The sequence below is a fragment of the Eptatretus burgeri genome, chromosome 2, assembly GCF_056783735.1.
Source record: "Eptatretus burgeri isolate ZD-2024b chromosome 2, Ebu_testis_v1, whole genome shotgun sequence".
Classification (NCBI taxonomy): Eukaryota; Metazoa; Chordata; class Myxini; order Myxiniformes; family Myxinidae; genus Eptatretus; species Eptatretus burgeri.
This window is the reverse complement of record NC_140962.1, coordinates 8,914,640-8,940,627: the sequence shown is the minus strand read 5'-3', so window position 1 is coordinate 8,940,627 and position 25,988 is coordinate 8,914,640. Positions and strand designations below refer to the sequence as shown.

At 46.4% G+C, this 25,988-nt stretch overlaps 1 protein-coding gene across 1 annotated transcript in view; it reads left to right on the top strand.

Moving 5' to 3' along the window:
• The window catches only part of LOC147031396 (putative palmitoyltransferase ZDHHC24), a 26,348-nt gene extending 1,233 nt beyond the window's left edge, over nucleotides 1–25,115 (top strand). Inside the window, exons 2-3 of the mRNA XM_085862437.1 lie at nucleotides 22,963–23,243; nucleotides 24,489–25,115. Coding sequence (XP_085718563.1) covers nucleotides 22,963–23,243; nucleotides 24,489–24,805 — 598 coding nt within the window. The 3' untranslated portion in view covers nucleotides 24,806–25,115. The remainder of the gene's footprint in view (nucleotides 1–22,962; nucleotides 23,244–24,488) is intronic.
• Nucleotides 25,116–25,988: the final 873 nt, after the last annotated feature.

Genomic DNA, 25,988 nt, shown 5'->3' with positions numbered 1-25,988 from the left:
TCGGCGAAATGACTACCACTGTACTGGTAAGGGGGACACTGCATCAGCGGCATAACCGTGTCTCAACCAATGATGCAACCAGCAGCCACAGGCTGCACTCGATAGAGAGAGGGAGAGTTACAGAATTGTGAAGAGTGGATGTTACCTTTGATTTGTAGAACGATGTACCGTACGGTAAACATTTGGGTTATGGGGACTAAACCATCTCCCCCACCACATTTCCTGGTGAGGAGGGTGTGTGAATACAAAACCTGTCAAAGGGCAGAGGAGCTCCTTGCGAGCCATCAGCTATCCATATCTGGTGCCCAACTGTGTCTGTGAACGTCGTCCTGCGGTTGGGTTACCTTTTTCTCGGAGGTTGGTGGCAGGATTTGCACTCGAGCCACCGTAAACCACTTCATTCCACATAACGCACACAAAATGGAAAACCCACTCCGTGGAAGTACCTCCTGTGCAACTGCCCTTCAATGGGATTGGGGCAAAACCTTCGGGACCCCCATTCGTTGATGATGGGAGGAAAAGCATGGGGTAACCTTCCTGGGTCGGATTGCGGTGGTGTGTGTTGGGGTGGTGCTGATGTGTCGTCCACCAGACGGTGGTCTCTTCGGATGGGTGCCTGGAATGTCCTTTCCTAAAGAGAGGAAGATCACCTGTCTCTGTTGTCATCTGAATTCCAACATTTGGACATCGGTATTGCAGCCCTCTGAGGTCTGGAGACTGAAAGTGGTCATAGCAGATGGTTACACCTACTACTGGTCTGGTTGCTCTGATAGTTACCATGCCCAATGAGTTACTGCAGCTGTGTCCAATAAGCTGACTCCCATGAAAATTGAGGTAATGCCGCTCAACGAGCGTATTATGAAACTGAGGATTCATCACTCCTTGGGTGTCGTTTCCCTGGTCTCTGTGTATGCTCTGACTTAGGCGAGTGATTGCAGGGTCCAGGGCTTAAGAACTTAATAACTCAGTTCCACTGGAGTGCTCAGTTCCTCAATACTGACCACAGACTTGTGGTAGCAACTCTGAAGTTGCAGCTTAAATCCGGAATAATGGTACCATCCCAGCCGAGGCTGGATGTTGGCAAGCTCAGGGATAAGAGGGTAGCTGGGGTTTTTGCAAACGGGCTGAGTGGGGATTTGGGGCGGGGGGAGGGGGGGTCTGGGTGCTTTGGGGAATCCTGAAGAGTTGTGGAGTGCCTTCAAGCCTACCCTCCTTGATATTGCCACTGGATATCTTGGAACCCATCGTCGGGTGAAGAAGAATTTTTTCTCCCAAGGCACACTGGATATCATTGACCAATGTTGCAGGGCCAGGCTTAAAGGTCCCATGACACCCAAAAGTACTGAAATTGCATATATATTGTTGTACATTTCCGCCCGCCGGCGTGCGGACGACCGCTTCTCGCCCACCGAACGGACAATCCAGTCGCAGCCTTCTGGATCAAATGCCGGAATCCCGCTACGGGTGTGTTTTGGATGCACACCACAGCCCAGTCAACACTCTACCCATGCGCTACCTCTCTCCGGCTCTCCCCACGTCCCGCACACGAACGCGCGGTTCTGCGTAGCACGGCAGGCTTGGCTGCGCTCCCAGCTCCTGTCTCCTCGGCGAACCCAGACCTCCACTGCCCTCCACTGGACTCGAACCTTGATCTTGGCACCACTCCAAACCCAGACCGACTGACTGACTCTTAGCTTGGCGCTCTGCGCGCTGTTATATGGGATCCGCGAGCCGAGGTTTGATCTCTGATCCCTCACCTCTGACCCCGGCTGGCTCTGCCCCCTTCGATCTCCTGATCAGAATTCGAGGCGAAGCTCGGAGCGAGCGGACGTGGGTGAAATCACCGTCGCTGGCACCCACAAAGGAGAGCGGACGTGGGTTAAATGACCGTCCCTGCGCAACTAGGAAACCCCTGCGTCTGTTTGCAGCGATGCTCTTCGCTGCGAACTCGCCGTGGCTGATGCAAAGATAGCGGCGTTTGCAGAGTTGAAGGTGAGACGATGGTGTTCGTTGGTTATTTGGGGAGATGTGGTTTAGGAGATGGTGGGTGTGGTTGGCGTTGTGGAGAAGGTGGTTGTTGTGGTTGAAATGCGGGTGGTGGTTGAGGTGATCGTGGTTGTTGTGGTTGGTGGTGCTTTGTGGTGGTAGTAATGGCGGTTGGTCCAAAATAACGATAGTAAAAGAAAAACACTATCTCAAAGATCACAGCCCAGTCACACGAATAAATCCCGTTTAACATCGGTGGGGAAATCTATCTGAACTCAGACTTATCGACATAACTGATCTTAGGACCTATATGGTGCTCTGTGAATTTCCACAACCGTAACAATATACATGTCCTACAGGAGTTTTGCATCGTGATTTCAGATCTGACAATTTTTTTCACAATACTCGTTCTGTAAAATGTAGAATTTTAAAAAACGAACCTCTTCGGGAACACCCCTAAAAATTCTACTGAAAGGGGCGTAACCCACATGACGTCAACTGCAGGATGACAAAGGCTTCACGTAAATTACTCGGGTTGGTGGTCTACGTGATTGTATTGGCTTCCTGTGTGTTTCCACATTCGATTGGTCGACTCAATCGCTTCGTTCATTTCTGCTTTAAAAAAATCAAACTTTTGGTTTTGAATAATGGATGGCATGGACTTTCACTTATCTGGTAACGACAGTGAGTGTGAGAGAAATGAAGGATTTTGGTCTGAATCAGATGGAGAATTGTCGGATAACGTAGTCGCGGGAGGTGAAGTTCAGGCAGCTGGAAATGAAATACGGCCTTTGCAGTTCGAGCCCAAAGCAGGACAAGCAGAGGAAAATGGCGATGAAATTCCCGGAGTTCATGATGATCGGGAGGACATCGAAGGAAGACTTGGCAATAACAACTGGTTAGACTAAATCCTATTCGTAATTCAATAATGTAAATTCGACCTGCATACTGATCGATATCGGAAATATTTTAGTGTGACGTGACCAGCGCAGTGCAGCACAGCGGACATGTTTCTCCGCGGCGAATGAATCACAAGCAAGGCCAGCCCATGTCATCGGCTGTATCTCTCCGCGCATAAAACGAAGCAATCTCGCTGTCCGGATACGATGAAAATGCAGAACATTTTGAACACCTTGTGACACAATTGTCTAGAATAGTCCGATAAATCTGACGTTCTGTTGCAATATTAATTATTTTATTCCTACTGTCGTCATGTCGTGCCAATAGAAAATGATGAAGAAAAGAGAATAATAAAAGATAGCTACAGCACGTCAGATTTATCAGACTAGTCGGACGGACGACGGATTTATCAGACTAGTCTAGACTCTAGAGTTGACAAGTAACTTGTATTAGCATGCGCACAATGTATAAGTCAATGCGTAAGAGTCCTGAGGCTATGAGGCCGTGTAATAGGACAGATAAATTTGTCTTTCATAGTTGTGCCAACATATTTTTCCCTGTTCATTTATTAGAGCATTTTGGCTAATTGTTCCTGAATTGCAAGCCAATGGAAGCAGTACCTTCACTTTAGAATAAACCCATGTATGTCGAGTGCAGCCATACCTGGCTTGCATGTATGTGGAATCGTACCTATCCCAGCAGGCTGGTTTCAACAAACAACTCAATAAGCTGCAAAATGTGGGTGCAGGTTTTTCACATTGTTTGATTTTAAAATGATCTCCTTGCGCCTTGAAATGATGTAATATTAATCTTTCGTATTTTACTTGTATGTCCCTGTAAATTTCTTTTTTAATGGAAAGGTTCAACAGTCACATTTTATATTTTGTGGACATGGTATAGCCCTTTATTGTGCATACATGTATTTGATTTGTACACGATTACGACAAGGTAGTAAAGGGATAAACGATTGCCTCGTGATTGTTGTGCATACACGGCTCAGAAGCAGAATTTCTTTTCCGCGAAACAATCACAGGAATTAAGATGATCAGTGAGATAGATAATAATACATGTGCACAATGCATTTGTACGTACTTTACACGGCGCGCGACATCTCGAGTCAATCCACTCTGTGCAAGTTTCTGCAGATGACGTCAACGCTGCGGTTCGCTGAAGTCAACTTTTTTTAACGAGCGGGGCATAGCAAGTTGTGAAAAGCACCAGAAATGTTTGAAATATTGGTCGAATTATCCCATTTTTTATTTTAAAAAAGAAACATGGGTGATTTCTTCACTAGGAAGGTCAAGTTAATATATAAATAACCAGAAAGTTTTGAGTCATGGGACCTTTAATGGCAGAGCTGAGCTGTTCAGGGAGTTCAGGCATAAAACTGTACGTGCGCTGAAGGCGGATAAGGAGGCCTATGTGTCAAGGATCTGTGGAATATCATCTGTGGTCAGATGATTCTCGTCGTGCTTTGAGGAATTTGTGCATTGCGTTCCTCCAAGCCCATCCCTCGGTGTACTGCAGTTGGAGTAGAGAGTGGTGAGCTCTTCACAGAGGAGCCCATAGTGAAGGCCCGCTCGGCCGCTTACTTTGAGAAGCTGTACCAGGCTGACCCACTCGCTGTTGAGTTGGACATCAGGGGTGTAACTTTCCCTTTTGCTGACCCTCCAATCAATGGTGAACCACCTTCATTTGTGGAAACACAGGCTGTGGTGAACCAGTTGAAAGGGGGTAAGACTCCTGCCATCTATCGCATCCATGCTGAACTTCTCAAGGCTGCTGGAAATGCTGTACTCGTGTCGTTGCATGCAGTTCTGTGCTCTGCCTGGAGAGTGCTGTGAGCTGTGGTGGTTCCATCCCCAACTTATTTCCAGTTGTTACTGGAGTTCATCAGGGGTGTGTACTGGCCCCAACACTTTTCAGCACTTTTATGGATTGGATTCTGGGGAGGATGTCAGAGAGATCAAGCTGTGGTGCATCGTTTGGGAATGTCTTTCTGATCTTGATTTCGCACATCTTTCGCAGTCATCATTTGCAGAGACGCTGAATGAGGTGTTGGAGCCGCTGGGATTATGGGTTTCTTTTGTCAAAACTAATATCCAAGCTTCCAATGACATATTGGATGCTGCTGTCTTGTCTGTACCTGTTTCTGGTGAGGATGTTGAAGTCACAAAGAAATTCACTTCCCTTTGCAGTCATATTTATGTCTCCACATGTTGTGACCAGAGTTCATTCGACGTCTGGGTTGAGCCTGGGGGGTCGTGGATTCACTGGATCATTGGGTGTGGTGCCCGCAGTGCGTATGCAGTAGGATGAAAGTCCGAGTCTTCTCCAGTCTTGTTCTACAGATGTGACTTGGACTCTGACCAAGGATCCAAGATTGAGACTTACCGCCTTCAGTACCAGGTCTCTTCGGAGAATCCTTGGTCAGACTTTGTGCCCAACGAGCGGTTGCTGAGAGGGACTCGGATGAGATTTATTACCTGAATAGTCCATGGGTGTCAGCTGTGGATGCTTGGACCTGTGGTTCGGTGTCTTGATGCTGATCCTGCTCACCAGATTCTCTCAGTGAGGGAGCATCGTGAGTGAAGGAGGCCAATGGGCCCGACCACATGCCTCGTGGTTGCAACAGTTGATCCGCATCTCAAGGAGATGGGGATGGGCCAGGCATTTTCCTGGGGGGGTGGCCAAATGAAGATCCCTGGAGTACCTGTGGAAAGTGGACGCAGAGACGCGCTGCTCAGACGCATGCTCCCATACTTGACCTGACCTGACCTGGATGCAAATGCGGATTCCCAGAAATATCGGAAATACAAGAAATATCTATGGATGAGATCGAGAGGCGATGTCTTCACAGTTCCTGTTAATACAAGTGAGCAGCTACAGTGGATATGTAAAACGCACATGCACACGCGCGCGCACACACACACCAACTATTTGGGGCGCCTCTTTGTGGTGGTACTACCCGGGCCAGTTTCAAAACTCCCTTTTGTGGAACAACCATGTTTAATCCCCTAGTGTGAGCATACAGATGATTCTTTTCAGCTAAAGTGATGTTTAACAGATAGAACAAGGTTCAAGCTTTCAGAAAATATATACTTTGTATGATATGAAAGCAATACATGAAAAACTAGAAACAGATAAACTCAAAAAAGTGGCTTTTTTCATGGTGCAAAATAGTCAGTTATCACAAAACAGGTGTCAAAACAACACTTCAAAGCACTAAGAAGCCTTGGATTTCCATGCAACTATCAACTGTATACTATTGCCCACGGTTTGAGATACCTGTGGTGACGCTGTAGTGGAAAATGTACATCAGAGAGAATATGAGCCAAAATCGTGAAAATTGGCAAACGCCGTAACAAATTGTTCAGTACTTTTCTGAGTGGCCGATAACACAATAAAAATGTGATATCAACAACTGTTGATTTTTTTATATGAGAGCTGAAGATGTCTGTTTACAGAAAAACATTCGGTCTTCAAGACAAAATGGCTCGAATAGTCTCAAGGTCCTATGAAATTTTGGACTTCTGATTGTCTGAAACGTCACGCTTTTGGAACGTCGTTTTGAAGTATTGTATCAGAAAATGTAAACAATTATATTTGAAAAAAAACTAACCTAAATTATAAGAACAAACTCTGCTGTAACAAATGAGACATAATTTTTCGATATACCATAACCAGTGATGAAACAAGCTGGGGTGAAAATATCGATGTTAAATGTCTGAAACGTCACGCTTTTGTAGCACTTGCTCTATACAAAACACTGATCGTTAATTGCATCGATAACTTGTTTATTCCATCCAATATGACGGTTAGATACTGGGAAAGTACAAATTGTAGGGAGTATAGGAGTTTTTCGTGCTGAAATTGTTGAAAATTCGCTTTATTCGGCAGCGAATGCAGCAGAAACGGATAAAATCTAAAACACTGTGACCACGTGTCGTCCCTTGCGTTGGCAACAAATAAACTGCTAAGCAATATATGAGAAGATACTCACTGTTATGTTTGGGTGTGAAATGCATGAAAAAACGCATCGCCGCTACTTTAGATTGCAATTATCTGGTACATAAGCGAATGAAACACCGGAAAACTATACAGTTTTAGAAAGCTCAGTATGTCTACTTTCCGGAAAAAATGAGTTTCATCATGATCAAATACTTCGATTTTGACCCCCTGTGCACCATAGTTTTGAAACTGTGCCACCCTCCAATACAGGTCGGGGGCTAAATCTTCCCCATTCTTCCCTGTTGTCCGGATTTGTGAAAGCAGCACGGTCATGGTTAGAGTGCTGATCTGTCCCTATGGACCAGTCCTGTGTCTGTTTGTGTGTCTGACTCTGTTGTTGCTCTGACTTTGTGAAGGAGGGGATACACCATCCCGATGTGGGGGATCTCCGAGTCGCTCCTGTGAGAGCGATCATCTGTCTTGTGCTGTTAGGGTTAGTCTGTTACTGTACGTTTTCAAAAAAAATGCTGTGATAACACATTTGGTGTCTCCACTTGAATATCTTCAATTACAGCCCCATAAAAGCCACTCTGGAATCAACGCCTCATTCGGAAAAAGGAACGAAATCATGCCTGTGGATCTCTGAACCGCAAAGGACAACAAAATCACGTGACCACCACCACCCCCTCTGCCACCCATCCATGGGATGGGTAATCTACCCGTAGGCATCATTCTGGGTTGATTTAGACTTCCAATCCACACGGTATCATGGCTTTTAGATGTAAGATCCAGCCGGGAAGATCCCGGGGCGATTAACCATTACGGTCGTATTAAAGCGACTTGCGGCATTTGTACTGAGCACCTTGGATAAACCGCGAGACCGTAACAAAATATTCATAACAGCTCCCATAGTGCCCAGCCTCTCCCCCCACCTGACATATTAATGGTAATTATATAATTTTGAACATACCCTGTCCATTCACAAGTCCCAGATATGTCCTTGCTATCGGTGATCATAAGCACCCGATCCAGATATGGTGTCTTCCTTTGGCCAGTCTACCTGATACATTCAGCTCTCACGTAGATATAGCTGGCACAACCTTTTGTTTATGTTAACGTTCTCAAAGATGTCCTTTGTCGAAGAGTTGTTTATCGTTACTTGGTTGACGCACAGCATCGTCTTTCCAATTGTGGACATCCATTAAATAAATTGGCACACCTGCTACGGTCACATGAGGCACTTCCACAAGATTCAAAGCCCATTCACTGGTAGCAATCCATCAGGGGTTTATGCAACACACTCCTGTCCACTCGGGCCTTGCACTGGCCCACATGGTTGCGAGTTTTCAGTTTGAGCGGGTTCCCTTTTGGTGAGCTGAAAAAGTTCTTCAAGTCTTTTCTTGTGCAGAGGCACAGCCCTTTCTCTCAGGAACTGTTCCAATTAATTTTGGCTTCTTTTCGAAGCTTTCTGAGCCATTTTAGGGAACAATCCTAATTTCGCACGCATTTTGTTCCCCAAAACACTGTCGTTTCTATGGGTTTCTGCGCATGCGCACCGAGCATTGAGGTGGATCGCATCATTTTGAAAGTCATGTATTGGGGAAGTCTAAGTTGTAAATGGTATCGACCAACTTTAGTGGTGATATACACTTTCACATCGCAGACAGGTTGGTGGACTCTGTCTGTCTTCTGCCACCTCCTTTCTGGTCTTGCATGTTCTGCTCTTTCCATGCTCTGTCCACCCCTTTTCCCCCAGGTTTCTGCAGGTTGCATGTAGTCTACCATCAACCCCCTTCTGGTGGAACTCCCAAAATCCAGAATCACTGCTAATCTCCACTCATCTCTGTTCCTCTCTTTTTCCCATCTGTGGAACCAACTTCCACATTCTCTTCAATATCATCCTCCTCCTCCTCAACGTCTTCAAGACAGCTGTTCACCACCATCTCAGATCATCCCCCCATCCAAAACCATGATATTTTCGACCCATGTTGATGCCACCACCCCCAAGCCCACTTCCTTCCAAATTTCCAGTTTTTCCTTCCTCAGTTTGCTTCTACATCCATGTTGTCCATGTGCATCCTACACTACCGGTCTCTCCTCCACTCCTCACCACCTTGTCTGTGTTTCCAAGTCTCCCTCTATTTTGTACCCCCAACCCTGCTGCTGTTTCCCCCCCCCCTTTTTCTTTCTACTGTTCCCTATGTTCTGTTACGTCCTAATTGGTTCACAAGTCACTAAGTGACCACTATATTCGGTGTGTGTGTGTCCCCGAGCATAGCTCCATGGGTTTTGATCCGATCCTGATAAAATTTGGGTGGGAGGTTTATATCATGATCTAGTTGTGTTTTCCGGAGAATGGGCGTGCTGCGCCCATTATGGGCAGAGCCACGCCCAAAAAACGTGTTTTTAGGGGGTAGCCGGTTTCAAGTTACATCTTCTCCGAGGGCGTTTGTCGAATCTGGCAGGGGTTTTCGGTATTTGGTTAGCCCAATGGCACCTGCATAGCCCCACGGAGCTCGATTTTATTTTATTTTATTTTTTTTTTCCATTTTCGTCACAAGGTCACGAACTTGTAAAATGTCAAAAATCAATAAATTGGGCATCGAGCTCCTCGGGTTTTCAACTGTTTCGAATGAAAGTTGGTACGCAAGTAGTGCTCTTCGAGTACTACAACTTTCATCATTTACGTTTTTTCCCAATTCCCGCCAGTTTGCCCGTGGCGTCCCCTCGAAGGTCAAAAAATAAAAAAGGCGAACCGTGTACATTGCTCGTGAACCATCGCAGTCTCCAGACTTGTTATTTATTTATTTATTTTCAAAGGATGAAAAGGCAGCTGACATCCTTCAGGAAATGCCCCTGTGTGTGGTTCCATATTGGAATGAGTAGAAATATTAAAGTTCGGGCAAAAGTGAAGCAATGAAGTTCGAAAACGAATTCTGTTAGTCATGTATTCTTGATCAAGACAAAGATTCTTGTATTTAACCATGGTATAAGCTAAAGAAGTTTAGATAAATAAATAAAGCCATTGATGTCGGCATATGCCACATGGATCTGTCATTTTTTGAGTTGGACCCGTGCAGTGCATAGAAATGGGCTGGATGAACATCGCTTGGGGGAAGTTTGCATAACTGACCATGATCGTTCAATCAAAAACCATGATTTTTTTTTTATATATACCCTTCTTAACCCCCCACCCCACCCCCCAATCCCTCCTCCTTCCAAGTTTCCAGTTTTTCCCTCCTGAGAGCTTCCTCCATTATCCATCTTGTCCACCCCATGCAGCCTCTCCTGCCCCCTGTTCCTCCCCACACCCATTGTTTGTCCAAGTTTCCTTCTATTTACCGTCTTGGTCCAGTCGGTGTGCTTGCTCTTCTATGAGCCTCGACTATGTATTAAAAAAACAAACAAATCAAAACTCTGATGCTCCACCTTCACTTGCTTTCTTTCTCTTCATGTTTTGCAAGTTGAAAGTTGCACTAATTTTCTTTAAATTTTTCAATGGTGCATTAGTGGAGGGGATTTGCTTTCCCCGTTTTTCTCGAGTGAAGGCAAAGATGCTCACGACAGTTGTTTCTTCAGCTCCCTCCGCACGATCAATAGCATCACCAATCCTGTTGTGTGCGACGGGTGTTTGAATGAAGTACGGCACATTTGATTTGGATGACTTTAAACACGGCTTTATTTGGGGGTGGGGGAGGATGAAGCAGGATTTATGGAACAATACTTGATTCCACGATGTAGGTTTTGGGGGAATGATTTAACCTGCACCAGCCTCCACTTGAGAAACATTGCACTGATGTGTTGGCGTTGCGGTCATTTTGATAAAGCAAATTGATAGGTCTCACCGTTCAGTATAAAATATATATATATATATATATATTTTAAAAATATAATCAACACATCGAGGAATTCCATTAAGTGTTGGAGCAAACTTTGATTCTTTAAAGTTGTACACATTGTTGCGGTTATGGAAATGGACCCTTGAATGGAGCATTCAACACACAAAGGGATTCCTTTGTTAGATATTTCATTAGTAAATGTACTTGGTCATGTACAGTACCTTCCCCTCGTATCAGGGATGGGGGAAAATGCATCGGGTTGTGGGTCTGTAAAACCGCGTGCCTCGAAGGCAATGGCACACAGCATACAGTGATCCCAAGGCAGTTATTTCAATGGTGTATGTCTAGTTAGTAGTCCCTTCCATATATCTCGTTGGTTAAAAGGGGAAGGATGCCTTGTGTGGGATTCGTAGTTAAGTCTGAGAAATATATATCTCTTCAATCCTCACTCTGACCTCCACTTTAACCCTTTCCTTCTGGCCGTTACACAAAACATGCAAGCACGCACACCACTCGATAGCAATTTAGCATGCACGCTGCGAGTGTGTCCCGTGTGTTCGGGCTACGAGCACCTCTGGCAGGTTCGCGCTGCGAGTCTTCCCTACCGACAATGCATCGTTCCTTGGGAGATATCCATACGAATATGCGTGCCAGTTCTCAACCATCACTCACCTCAAACATCATCTCGCACCGTGAACCTCCCATCTTCACCGCTACCGCTTTCTACACACAGGAGAAATGCTCTCACGACCATTCACGCTTCTACCTCGCTGTAATTCACCATTCCATTTTGAGCGCCACGCAGCACCGGCCATTACCCTAGGCACCGCGTGGTGACCACTCTACAGGTTCTGCAATTACCACCACCTTTCACAGAGAACATACCCTCATGGGTGTCCTGCTCTATGACAATCATAACTGCCCTCACCCAGTCATTAAACCACAATGAAACCTCAAGGGATGAGGAGGGGATGTGGGAAGGGAAATTCAAGGACTTGACATGGGGCCCTGAACATGCGTTGTGGCTCGTGGAGGGGTCCATGGGTAGCGGGAGAAGTTTGCTGTAATTCTACTTTGAAATAATTACAGCGCACGTTCAGGGCTGGGGAGCACACTCTGAGATCGTGGGCCCCATGTAAAGTGAGGAGCTCCGAGCCGTGCCAAGGTTGGCAAGCTACTGAGCCGGTTTCTGGTCTTGGAGCCTCGTGGGGTGTGGCTGAGGCTACTGTGGCCCAATAGAGGGGTGAGATTTTGGCCACCGTGTCGCTATCCAGTCCTCACCCAGGGCTCATAAAAGGAACAGCGCGGAGCCGTTTCTAGCTCTCGCTCACTCTTGGCCTCCTCCTTTTTCGCCTCGACTCCTTCCACCTCACCTCTGTCTTCACTCGGACTCTCTTCCACTTTAACTTATCTTGCACTCCAGACATCAGCCTGCTCACAGGTACAAGTAAGTTTCACCCCCATTGCCATTGCTGTTGCTGCCATCAAACCATGGATCCAGATGGGGTTGCCAAGCAGCTAATTCACGAACAGATCAGCACAGAGCGCAAGGTGCCGCGAGTCCCCGTGATCGAGCGGGAAGGAAGGAACAGCATGCAATTACCACGAGGTGGGAACGCTCAGGTGGAGCGTCCCACAGATGTACACCATCCACACTTAGACATCTACATGGTTAAGATAACGACTTTCTTTCTCACGCATCTGGTTCTACGATCTCTCTCTATACCCCTCTATCCCGTCCACTGTGGACACAGAAGCCCAATTGTTCTTTTGCAGGCTGGGACGAAGGAAGGCATATACTGACTCTCATTCACATTTTCCTCTCGCATGACACCACACCCCTCACGTTGCAATGCATCACACTTCCCACTCCCACACTTTCAACATCAGTATTCCTCCCACCAATCTCTTTCTAAGCGTTCTGGGTCGCGTTGGTCAACCGATCACGCCAGGTATTTAGAGGACGCACCTGTTCTTTCTCTCAGCAGTGTGTGTGTGTGTGTGTGTGTGTGTGTGTGTGTGTGTGTGTGTGTGTGTGTGTGTGTGTGTGTGTGTGTGTGTGTGTGTGTGTGTGTGTGTGTGTGGTGATGGCACGGCACCTGTCCAAGTATAAATCAAGACTGAAGAAGGTATACGGGATAACTCTGCTATGTGTCGGCTTTGTAAGATTGCTTGTCTTTTGCTGCACCCCACAAATTCCTTGCTTTCCCTGCTGTACATACCAATAAATCCCATCCATTGTGCCACATACCTTTCCTCGCTTTTGTGAAATAAATGTGCTATTTAGAAATGTTCCCAGCTCGTTTTTGTGTTTTCCTTCATTGGTCCAGCATGGCCCACACCCGAGCTTAGCCAGGACATTATTCCCCAATGATCTGTTATGTAGCCGGTACGTACTTGGCAGTTCCGCTCAGGTCAGGTCAGGTATGGGAGCATGCGCCAGAGCAGTGCGTCGCTGCATCCACTTTCCGCCGGTACTCCAGGGTCCTCCGTCTGGCCATCGCCCAGGCAGATGCCTGGCCCATCCACATCTCCTTGAGATGCCGATCAACCTGCTGCAACCACGAGGCACGTGGTCGGCCCATTGGCCTCCTCCACTCATGAGACTCCCTCGCTGAGCGAATCTGGTGAGCAGGATCAGCGTCAGGAAAATGAGCCACATGTCTACAGCCACAGCTGACGCTCACGGACTATGCAGGTAACAAATCTCATTTGAGTCTCTCTCAGCAACTGCTCGTTGGACACAGTCCAACCAGTGATAGCCAAGGGTTTTCCGAAGAGACCTGGTACCAAAGGAATTAAGTCTCTGTCTCAGATCCTTCGTCAGAGTCCAAGTCTCACATCCATAGAGCAAGACTGGAAGCACCAAGGACTTGAACACTCGGACTTTCGTCCTCCCGCACAGGTACCGGCAGCGCCACATCCCATTATCCAGTGAATCCATGACTCCCCAGGCCCGAACCAGACATCTATTGACCTCTGACTCACAGCCAGCAGAGACATGAATATCACTGCCAAGGTAACTGAATCTCTCCACGACCTCAACATCCTCACCACAAACGGGCACAGACAGGACACCAAGATGTCATTGAAAGCCTGGATCTTAGTTTTGACCCAGGAAAACCGTAATCCCAGCGACTCCGACTCTTCAGCCCCCAAAAGGGGGCCTCTCGAGGGCCCCCAAAAGGATATCTAAAGTCTCCGCAAAGATGACTGCATCATCTGCGAAATCAAGGTCAGAAATCTTGACATTCCCAAACAATGCACCACAGCTTGATCTCTCTGACATCCTCCCTGGAATCCAGTCCATACAAGTGCTGAAAAGTGTGGGGGCGAGTACACACCCCTGACGAACTCCAGTAACAACTGGAAACAAGTTGGAGATGGCACCACCACATCGCACAGCACTCTCAATATCAGAGTAGAGTTCAGACATCAGATCGATCAGTTTTGGTGGCACCCCATGAAGACCAAGAATCCTCCAGAGGACATCCCGATTCACTGAATCAAATGCTTTACAGAGATCAACATAGGCTGCAAGCAGCCCCTGCAGAAACTCACGTCTGCGTTCGGTGAGGACATGAAGAGCAAGGATACGGTCAATCGTTGACCTCTTTGGTGTAAAGCCTGACTGCTCTGGACGCTGGTGTTCAAGCAGATGGTGGTGAACCCTATCAAGAATTATCCGAGCAAAGACCTTGCCCGGCACTGAGAGCAGCGTAACCCCTCGGTAGTTGTTGCAGTCTTTGTGATCACCCTTCCCTTTCCAGAGAGGGACAACAAGGCCCCTCTTCCAGTCAGTTGGGATGATGCCTGTCTTCCAGGCAGAGCACAAAACTGCATGCAACGACACGAGTGCAGCATTTCCACCAGCCTTGAGAAGTTCAGCATGGATGCCACAGATCCCTGGAGCTTTACCCCATTCAACCGATTCACCGCAGCCTGTGTTTCCACAAGCGAATGTGGACCACAGTTGATTGGAGGGTCAGCAACAGTTATTGCAACACTACTGACGTCTAACTCGACAGCTGGGGAATCAGCCTGGTACAATGGCTCAAAATAACCGGCCCAGCGGGCCTTCACTTCAGTCTCCTCTGGCAAGAGCCTACCACTCTCTGCTCTGACTGCAGTACATCGAGGGATGGGCTTGGATGAACGCAATGCGCGAATTCCCCTGTAAGCAGGATGAGAATCACTTGATCACAGGTGATTTTCTACCCCCTCACAGATTCCTCGCACATAGACCTCCTTGTCCACCCTTGGCGCACGTACAGTTTTACGCCTCAGCTCCCTGAACAGCTCAGCTCTGCCATTCAGCCTGGCCCTGCGACTCTGGTCAATGGTATCCAGTGTCTCTTGAGAGACAAAACTCTTCTTTGCCCTACGGTGAGTTCCAAGACGTCCACCGGCAACATCAAGGGCGGTGGTCTTGAAGGCACTCCACAACTCTTCAGGATTTCCCAAAGCAGCCAGACCCCCCCCCCCCCAAATCTCCACTCAGCTTGTTCGCAAACTCCTCAGCTGCCCTCTCATCCTTGAGCTTGCCAACATCCAGCCTTGGCTGGGATGGTACCATTCTACTGGATTTAAGGTGCAACTTCAGAGTTGTTACAACAAGCCGGTGGTCAGTATTGAGGAACTGAGCACTCCGGTAGACCCTGCAGTTCTGGATCATCCTCTAGCAACCATCAACGAGGACATGGTCAATCTCCTTTGCCACACCGCCAGCATTGGAATACTAAGTCCAGCGATGAGCTTGTGGGGGCTGAAACCATGAACCAGCCACCCTCTGTCCATGACTTCTTGCAAAGCCAAGGAACTTAGTGCTGTTCAGGTTCACAGTTCCAGACCAATGGGGACCAACACACGTCTCATAACCATCACTATCAGTTCCAGTCGATGCATTGAAATTTCCCAAGTCTGGAGTGTATCTCGTTTGGGGAACTGATCAACCACAGACTCGAGCGTGGCATAGAGGAAAATAGAGAGGAAAATGCATCCTTCACGGTGAGATCACTCCTCTCAGTCGGAGCATAAACAGAGACCAGGGAAATGACACCTTAGGAGTGACGAATCCTTAATCTCATAATACGCTCGTTGACCGGTGTTACCTCAATTATCATTGGGGTCAGCTTATTGGACACAGCTACAGCAACTCCTTGGGTATGGTAACCATCAGAGCGACCAGACCAATAGTAGGTGTAACCACCCACCATGATATCGCCACAATCCGGTCTCCTAACCTCAGAGTGCTGCAATACCGTTGTCTAAACGCTTCAGCTCATGTGATAACAGAGACAGGTGATCATCCTCTCTGGGATAGAACATTCCAGGCACCCACCCAAAGGGACTGCCTCAGGTTAACCCAAGGAGACCGCCGTCTGGAGGACGACACCTCAGCACCACTCCGCCACACTCTCCCGCAATCTGACCCGGGAATGTTACCCCATGGTTTCCCTCCTATCGTCAAAGATTGGGGATCCTGAAGGCTTTGCCCCAATCCCGTCATCCGGTGAGCTGCCCTGCGAAGGGAAGCTGCATAGGAGGTACTCCCACGGAGTGGGTTTTCAGTTTTCTTTGCGTTTTTGTGTTTTGTGGAGTGAAGGGTTTTACGGTGGCCAGAGTGTAAATCCTGCCATCAAGCTTCTAATAAGTAGTAACCCAACTGCAGGAGGACGTCCGCAGACACAGTTGGGCACTAGATATGGATGGCTGTTGGCTCACAAGGAGCTCCTCTGCTCTTTGACAGGTTTTGTTTTTAATCCTGCTAGGTGTCCATATCCAAACACCCTCCTCACCAAAAAACCTGATGGGGGAGATGGTTTAGTCGCCGACAACCCGACCATGAACAGGTTAGTACTGGTTTACATGATACCTGCAGCAAGTCACATCTAATCTGACCTGACCTGACCTGATGCAAGTTCCGCTCTGCTGCATCTAACTCCTGGTTAAAGCAAGTACGTACTGAGGACGTGTTCCCCGGTAATGAGATTATGTGACTCTTAGGTAAACTGTTTTAGACTGAGGACCCAAAGTCACGAGGTCGAGTTATTGGCGTTCGTGGTTGATTGACCCGCCAGGTCATGAATTTTTTTTTTCGTGTGCGACGGCTTGCGATTATGGTGGTTTCGGCAAATAACCCGAGGCAGTCCATCCTCCGTGGTCTTCCCACGACGCCGAGTCCACAACGGAGTATTCGCATGTTTCATCCCCATTGTGATTTCCCACCTTCTGGAGATTTCCCACTTTCAATCCACCCATCCATCAGCATGGTATACTGAGTGCCAGCATGCTGGTATCCTGTGTTGGAGTGGCGACCCGTCCAGGATTGTGTCCAATATTTAAGGAGACTGCTTCGGCAGCACCAACGCTCTGCACAGAGTATGGTCCAAATCTCCTCCTCCATCCATCCCAAATTCTCACCCTTTCATTCCCAAACCTCTGTCCCCCATACTTCCCAAAAGTGTGAAATAGAGAGAAGGGGACAAGAAGAACCATGACATTCTTCCAAAATGACGAGCATATGTCAGAGAGGGTGAAAATAATACGATTCTACTCCTAGGGCAGCGAGCGGTTATCTTTGACATTACTTTTGAAAATCTGGTCGACGAGCCCTTTCATCCGCTCTCCAACATCTATTCACTGCACCTTGTAGTCATCGTGCGTCGGTCCATTCATGAAAATGAACATCAGATTAGACATTGTGTCCACTGACAGCGATGACTGGCAGTCCGGTATTTTACGATTTACAGCCTTTTCTGACTCGTTCTTAGTTGGATGTTGAAAATGATTCCATGAGACGAAGAAATTTCATGTTGTTCCCCACCCCCCCTTCCCCCTTTTTTTTTTTATCCCCCTGGATGCCTTGAAATATTTGTGATCTCATTAATAGTTCACCCCTCCTCCTTTCGAGGAATGTTCCCGAAAATGTACTTGTGTGAGCAAAGAAACTTGCGCAAGAGTATGCCACGTAACTACCTTTAACAAGGCCAAATGTTCACCTCTGTTCACAATTTCCCTCACTCCCTCACTCCTGTGTGTGTGTGTGTGTGTGTGTGTGTGTGTGTGTGTGCGCGTGTTTTTTTGTGATAATCAGTCATGAAAGTAACCATTACATGATGCCAAGATATTCTGAGTTGATCTTTCTTTTTCTGTGAAATTATTTGAAACCAAGCTTTCTCTTGATGCACGTGCTTTGTGTACATCATAATATTGTGAATATTTTCAAGTGTTTGTGCGTTTGTACGTTGTTCTTTCACTGCCAAAACCGTAGCGCTTAGGGGCCCAATATTTTGGGTGTATGTACTTTAGAATGTGGGCATGGCTTTAAGCTCCCACACATTGGCATTGAAGTCCGTTTTGAGGCCACCGATGGTCGCTATGAAGTGAATATTGGGACGTGGGGTCAGGTAGTCCTGCAGGTGGTGTAACCACCATGAGGCCAATAACTCCATAGCTTTTCAATGTCCAACACGTCCTGAAACCACCACCGGGAAAAACTAATTTAGCTGGAAAGTACCGTGTACCTCCACCACCCACCCCCCTATGGGCAGCACTGGATAGCCCCTACTAGTAATCATACTTTTTTATTTTAATGAAAACACTAATTGGGTCATACATACATTTGAACTAAAATCTCAACAATTCTTGTAGCAACAACTACTATTCCACTCGGTAATCGTTACTTGTTTTGTTTTACAAGTGACCACATGAGGGACGACCAAGGTACGTGTCCGTACAGCTCGAGTACACAGTTCACTTGGTGAAGGGTGGGATACAGTCACCTACTCCAGCTTCTTACACACACACACACACACACACACACACACACACACACACACACACACACACACACACACACACACACACACACACACGTACGTAGAAACATGTGCCTTTTATTGCAAATTTCACACTGGCTCGGATTGGGGAATGTGACCAGCAGGTATACAAACGTACGACGCACACTTCAGAATTGTAAACTGACAAATAATGTTGCGTGTGCATATGTGTGAACAATCTCATGTTCTTGCGTGTGTGTTCGAACACCATTATACATGGAATTACCTTTTCAGCTGTAAAAAAAAATTTTTTTTAATTTCCTGCCAACTTTCAGATTTCCTGACACCTTCGCAAGCGCTCGTGCAAAACAACCAGTGTGACCACTCCTTGGCTTTTTATCACAAGATCTTGGCTATTCGTTGTTCACATTGGCGTCTTGGTTTTCTATAGGTTTTCTTGGAGTATAGGTTTTCTATTGTCATCGCTTTTCCGAAACCTTGTGAATTCTTGGCTTTTTTTCATTGGCTCACCTTGGCATTTATGAAAATGAGGAGTGGTCACACTGAAAACAACCACATTGCAGTTAACTTTTATTGTCGATCCAGGCAATCATTTTGTCCATCACAGGGTCAATGTGAATGTTCACGGCATGACAATGAGGTTGCCCTACCCGAGCAACCAAGTCATTAGTTTGCTTGCCCCGGGCAACTGTTGGTGTTGACCCTTGTGCAATGCCTACTTTGCTTCCTTCTGGTGTATATAACGCATTGCATTACAAACTTTTGTGTTACAAATACAAAACCTTTCCTATCCTCTAAACGTTTCATTTAATAATGAAGAACATTACTTTGCGAGTATTCCAGGATTGCCAACTGAAGCATAATGTTGAATGTTGTGCTCTCGTGCATGTTCACAAACACGTTTGTGCTCGCGTGCATGTTTACGAACACGGTTACACGCACAGTTTCAAACACCATCACATTTTTAACGATAAAAAATATAGTGTGGATACGTGGCAGCCAACCTGCTGTTGGTCAGAACCCTTGCAGCAATTGCTGTTGTTCATGGTGACGATTCCAGTGAAAAGGTACCATTTGATGTTTATGCCAAATGGGTAGAGCGAGTCACCTCGACTCTTGAGGGCAATCCCCTAAATATGTAAATGTTAGGGTTAACATTGCACTGAACCAATACACCACCTGTCACTCATCAATAATTTGTAACTATCTCCTTATTATGCTGTCCGGTATTTTTCATATTGCGTGTTTACATAACGTAATTACCTCTGCCACCCAAGGTGGACGAAGGTTATGTTTTCACACCCGTCTGTCTGAGATTGCATGATATCTCAAAAAGTTGTGGACAGGTTGGGTGTGTGACGAGGACGAATTGATTCAGTTTTGGTGAAGATCCGGATCCGGATCCGGATCCACGTACTATTTTTTTTATTGATTTATTTATCTATTTATTTATTTTTAAGCGATCCTTCATCATTGAGAGATGGGTGCCCAAAAATGATATATTGTTGTGGGGCCAGGTCTCGGTGGCGAGCACGACCGCTAGATTGAGCAGTAGAGTCGGCTCCACCGAACACCCGGAATCTAGGTCGTACCTTTCAGATAAATCCGAAAGGTCACGGGTCCCTTATCGGACCGAAGATCGCCAATAGGTCGACCACATGGGATAGGGTCAATTGCCAATTTCAATGTACCTAAATACCCACGTCGTCCAAACTACCGGGGAAATTCACCCTCGGCAGGATCTGCGCGATCCGGGCCGTTACCGAGCCGGATCCGAGTCGTTCCTCGAGCGGAGAGTACCAGATTCCTGCCGGGCCGATTGCACGATTATGGCAACAATGAAGCCTCCTAATTCCCTTTCGCAGCGTGGCAAACCAATGGTAGAAAGGATAAGGACGAGCTGGGAGATTCAACAAAAGGGGAATTTATTTTACAATAATCGGGGAGGGGAAGCACACAAAGAGTAGAGTTATCACGACTATAAGAAATGCAATGTACAATGAGCAAAGAAAGCACTTACACAGTTGTTCCTTATAGACGGCGCCCAAGGACACACGCACACGCACACACAAATGCCCAGAAAGGGATTGACCTTGTCAGCTCGGAGAGAAGACTGGCTGAGGGAAGAGAAGTTAGCTTGGACCTGTCAACCTCGTGTGGTTCTTGACGATCTTGGGGTAGCGGGACTCGAGGCTGCAACACGAGGCCTCTTCAATCACCAGGTACGGAGGGTAGCATCGGCCGTTGGCACGCTCCTCCGGCTCGCAGGTTGGCGACACGAGATTATCTCCCGAGTTGAGATGGTCGACCGCCCACAGCAATGCGCCAGACGAGACTCCTCGGATCCGCGCGATGCAGTCAGCCGCAGACCCGGACAGAGACGCGCACTCGAGCAGACTGGACCCAAGACGCGCACTCGAGCAGACTCGACCCAAGCGCTTCAAGCCGACGGGATGCAATCATTCATTGCTTCTCCTTTGACGCTTTTGTTTTTTGGGGCCCGTCCGCTCCCGTGGCCTGCTCCCATTGGGTGGACGGCGTGTCGCGGCTCCGCCTTCTTGCTAAGGACCGCCCCGACTGGTCTGCTCATCGCCCATTGGGCGGAAAAGGACGAATACCCTTATTTGGCGCGCAGCTGAAGCGAAACGCTTTGTGACCATATACGGTGCGAAATGCACACCGCCTGGGGCATAGAATTCCAGATATGCCAGCGAGCAAGCGGAGAATGCCGAGAGCAGAGTGTTGTTGTTGTTGTAGGTGATGTAAAATGTAAAAATCCTATCTATCAAAATAACTCCGCAGCGCACCCACATTTAATTCTCATTAGACTAGGAACGGGACCCGAACTAGAAACACACACTTACCGATATAACTGAGCTGTAAGGACTCTGGCTGTTGTGTGCAGTAAGCTTCCAAATTCGTAACAATATAGCACGATATCTTAAAAAGTTGTGGACGCATTATGGCAAAACGTGGATGGGTTGGTTACGTGACGAGAATACGCCGTTTAGATTTTGGTTTCAGGTTTGGATCCAGGTGTGGCCTATCAGTGGGATACAAAACGTAAACTGTTCAGCCTGGCAGAGGTATACGCTCTACCCAGTGCCGTTCCAGTTTCACAATATTCGAGACGGACTTGGGAGTTATTTATTTTTCCAATGAATCGAGTCAACCTCCATGAAAGTTTTTTTTTTTTTAATGATTTTCTTTTTTTGTTTGATTCGTTCAATTAATCGAGAAGAAACACCAAATGCACAAGATACCTCTGCATCGTGACTTCCTTTATTGTTTGTTCGTATAAAATATAAAACTTGAATGACCTATCATTGATTACAGTTTGCTTGGTTTTATGTGACCAATTCCCAATGCTCTAACGCGCTAGCAAGGAATTTTGCTCTCGTGCTAACACACTCTATCCTGCTCTCGTCGAAAAAGCTGCTGCGGAATGTTTAATGCCCACGTATCTCAAATGCTGAGTTGACAGTTCCCTTTGTCCTTATGCAAAATATCACTGTTTCTCTGAAATGAATCACCTGCTGACATGCACTCAGTGCTTTGAAGAAACTCGAAGATTTAAACCCAGACGAGACACCTTGATCACAAGCGCATTGCCGCTCAAGTTGCTTTGCAGCTCGTAAATTTTACTTCACTTCTTGCACTTCATGTTATTGCCGATTGATTAATGAGCGTTTCCTGATTTTGGTATGTGCACTTGAAAGTGCAGTGTCTATATTGTCAGCTTGCCTCGACAGTGAAATTCGAAATTTTTCATTTCGCCTTTGCTTTGAGGAAGTAGAGAACAGTGGGAATGAGAACGGCGCAATCGTCCACCAGGTTGAACGGTTCACGTTTTGTCGCCGACGAGCTGGATCTGCATCTGGACCGAAGCAAAAGCTAATCGGCTTGTTCTTGTCGCACTCCCAACATGTCCACCAAGTTTTGTCAGAATCTGTCCGTAACTTTGAGGTATCGTGTTAACACTGTGTATTGTTTTTGGCCCCATCTCTCAATGGTGAGGAATTGCTTTCAAGAATTCTCGTATCTCGATCTTCATATCACCAACATTTAATAAATTTGTCCTCGTCATACACCCAACCTCTCCACAAAATTGGTTCATAACTACTTTTTTTTTTCAATATCCGGTTCACAGACAAGACAGACAGGGGTGAAAACACAACCTCCGTCCACTTTCGATGGTGGAGGTAGCAATGGCATTCGTGTCGTACTTGAAATTATTCCGACAGGGATGTAGCCTGCAACTTCATCTCATCCATTGTCTTGTCAACATTTCTCCTCAAAAATGTACTTTTGCTCTTTGCTCGCCATGCATAAGTGTACTCACAAATATGTTTCCTCATCACTTTTATAAGAGAACCCAGTGGCATGTGAACCACGATTCCTCATTATCCGAGTATCCTTGTGCTGAATATACTATGTTTGAGGGATGGGAGAGCATTGCATGTATAATGCTGTTGGTCCTGTAGGTTTTGTGATCAATGCGAGACGCAAGTCCCACCACGCAGCGCACACTGCTTTGCGTGTGACGTATGCGTGCTGCGGAGAGACCATCACTGCACGTTTCTGTCCACCTGCGTGGGCTTTGCTAACTACCGCTACTTCATGGGCGGCCTCGCCACGCTCTGGGCATGCTTGCTCTTCTCGGTCATCGTCAATGGACGGATTATGGGCATTTTGCTCCTACGGGATGGACTGGGTCTTCGCAGCTTGTTCTGCTTTCTCGTACCTTGGCTAATGTGGTTCATAGGTAAGGGTAGCTTTTAAAGCATTTGTGTGCACATATTGGAGTTTTGTCATTACAATCCCCCCCCCATTACTTTCGAACAGAAATATAACGGTATGTTTGGTCTCCCATAATTGTGATCATATAAATAAAAAAGATATGGCCCATAATTGTTTTGAATTGCACTAAAAAGATTATTTGTGTTTTTTACCGACCCCACCGAGTCTAAGCGCCGCTCGTGTTCTCTCTTTTCTTGTGTACAGTTCATTTGAATGTCTATTTCTCCATTATTCATGAACAGAATTCGATGCAAATTGGCAGGTACATACTAGACACATATGCGCAGGCACTAACTGATCCCAAAGTGCGATTGCGGCCCTTCGGGCTGAGGAACGCCCCATTTTGGCCCGTTTTCTTAAAATTGTTATTTCTCGGTTATGAGTGGACGTAATCGAACCAAACTTGACAGGTATATTCTGGAGACCATTCCCCAGGCAATAACTAAGCCCAAAGTGTAAGGTATTGACCAATTGGCATTTTGCGATGAACAGCAAAAGTAATTGAAGTGATTTGTCAAACCAGCACAGATAAATATTCAGTTGATTCTGCATCGTTGGAGCAGTGAGAATTTCTAAGCCTCAGAGGAATCTTCTTCCAAACAACCAGCCGATACTGTATTTCCAGTAAATGGTATTATTTGCTTTGGAAGAGGTGGCAGGAAACTGATCGAGGAAACAGCTTGAAAGATCGAAATCTGACTTGCCGAAACCTATTCAGGGTTTTGAAATCGATTTTAAGTCCGGGTGGTAGTTGGGACAGGGGAAGTGTAGTGGGTGGAGTAGTTTAACGACCTTGTTTGAAAGAAACATAGTTGAGCTCATCTTTGTACAGATGTACCTGCTAAAATGCAACAGAATACTCTGCTTTGTCGGCCTGCTTTGGTGAACAAGATAATGGATTTTCGAAAGTAAAAAATTGATACGATTGCATTTATCGTTTTGAGAAACGAGCGACAGCTTCAGTTTCGAGCATTAGGCCTTTGTTCGACCAGAAGGTAAATGGTGGATGAGGCTGATGTGAGCTACGACAAAGGGCTAACGCTCGAGGTGTCAGCCGCACCTCGTTTCCCACAGTGCTAAACGTATTCTTGCCAACTTTTGGTTGATAAAGCTCACTGCTTTATTAGTGTACTTTATCCTGTTGATGTTCTCTGCCTTATGAAAATTTGAGCCATTCTAAATATTGACAACCCTATCCCCTGTTGTGCAGGCCAGCTCGATTCAGCATCCTTCGTGTTTGCATTTATCGCCGACACGTGTGTGGCAGCATTGTTGTTCGTATCGGTGCTGCTGTTGCTCCACGTTTGGCTGCTCGTGCACGGGCAGACGGCCACGGAGTGGCGACGTGGAGATTGGGGCACGCAGCGGAGCATCTTGTACATGCTGCGTAGTTGGCTCGGTCATCGCTGGTACCTTGTGGGTCTGTCACCGTTCATCCGCTCCGAGGTGCCGGGCAATGGCACCGAGCCAGGAGTTCCTGTGCCTTCTCCGCAATTGCTGCAATCACAAGGATCTAAGGAGCTGTGAGAGAGTGTGTGAAACGGACCATGTCACATTACGCAGGATGCTGCGTCTGTCACCAAAGTTTTTGCATTGGTGATGATATTAGTCCTTCAACCAAACTATTTTTGACTGGGTGGCAGTTACCTTTATTGTTTTATTTTGACCATGGTTAACCTCCAAGTATTGGAATTGTATGATGAGCCGAATGCTCACATGAAGTTGAACCCATCCTATAATCACGATGGACTTGATTGATGATCTTTGGTTGTTTTCACTTTTTACTTTATATTTCCATCCTAATGCAATCTATAAACCTCGGTTCTTGGCAATGAGATGCAATGTCACTTTTGTTTTCCTTGTCTCCTTGCAAGCTGAAGTTAAAAGTGATTCCAGGAAGCTTCACTTGGATGTATTCTGTTGATATTATAAACCCAGGTAACACCTGGTGTTGGCTAAGTGGTTAGGGTGGCGGCTTGGGATCCTAGGGTCCTGAGTTCAAGCTCCGTTGGACCACTGAATTAATAAACCAGGAGGTTGACTCAGCCTGTCATCCTTCCGAGGTCTGCAAAATGAGTACCAGTGCATTGGTAAGGGGGACACTGCATCAATGGCATAGCCGCGTCCCAACCGATGATGCAACCAGCAGCCACAGGCTGCGAGATATATATATATAAATATATATATATATATATATATATATATATATATATATATATATATATATATATATATATATATATATATATTAACCCAAGTGGGGTTACACAATTGGTTTATTCAGTCTGATCGAGAAACGACTTGATTTAAATTTAATGTTATATTTTGAACGGTGTGGATGATGATTCGTAGCACAAGCCTACAGTTCAGCAGAACTTTGGCTCTGAATTTGGAAAATTGTACGGAATCTTGGCCCGAGTGAGCATGCACACTCGTGGTAAACCAATTACTTCAGTCTGTCTGTCAAACAAAATTGAAAATCGTTCCAAACAGGAAACTTGATTTTTAGGGATGTCATAAAGGACACGAGCAACAGGCACGAATTATAATTTAACATGTGAAAGTAGAGGGGGAGCACTCGGTAGAGTGCAAAACCTCCGCCGCCAATACTTCTGGGTCACTGAAGTGAACCTGATATCCTATTCATTGTAGGTCAAAACGGATCAGACTCTACTGAAACACGATTGAATAAACTAAACTAGATCGGACG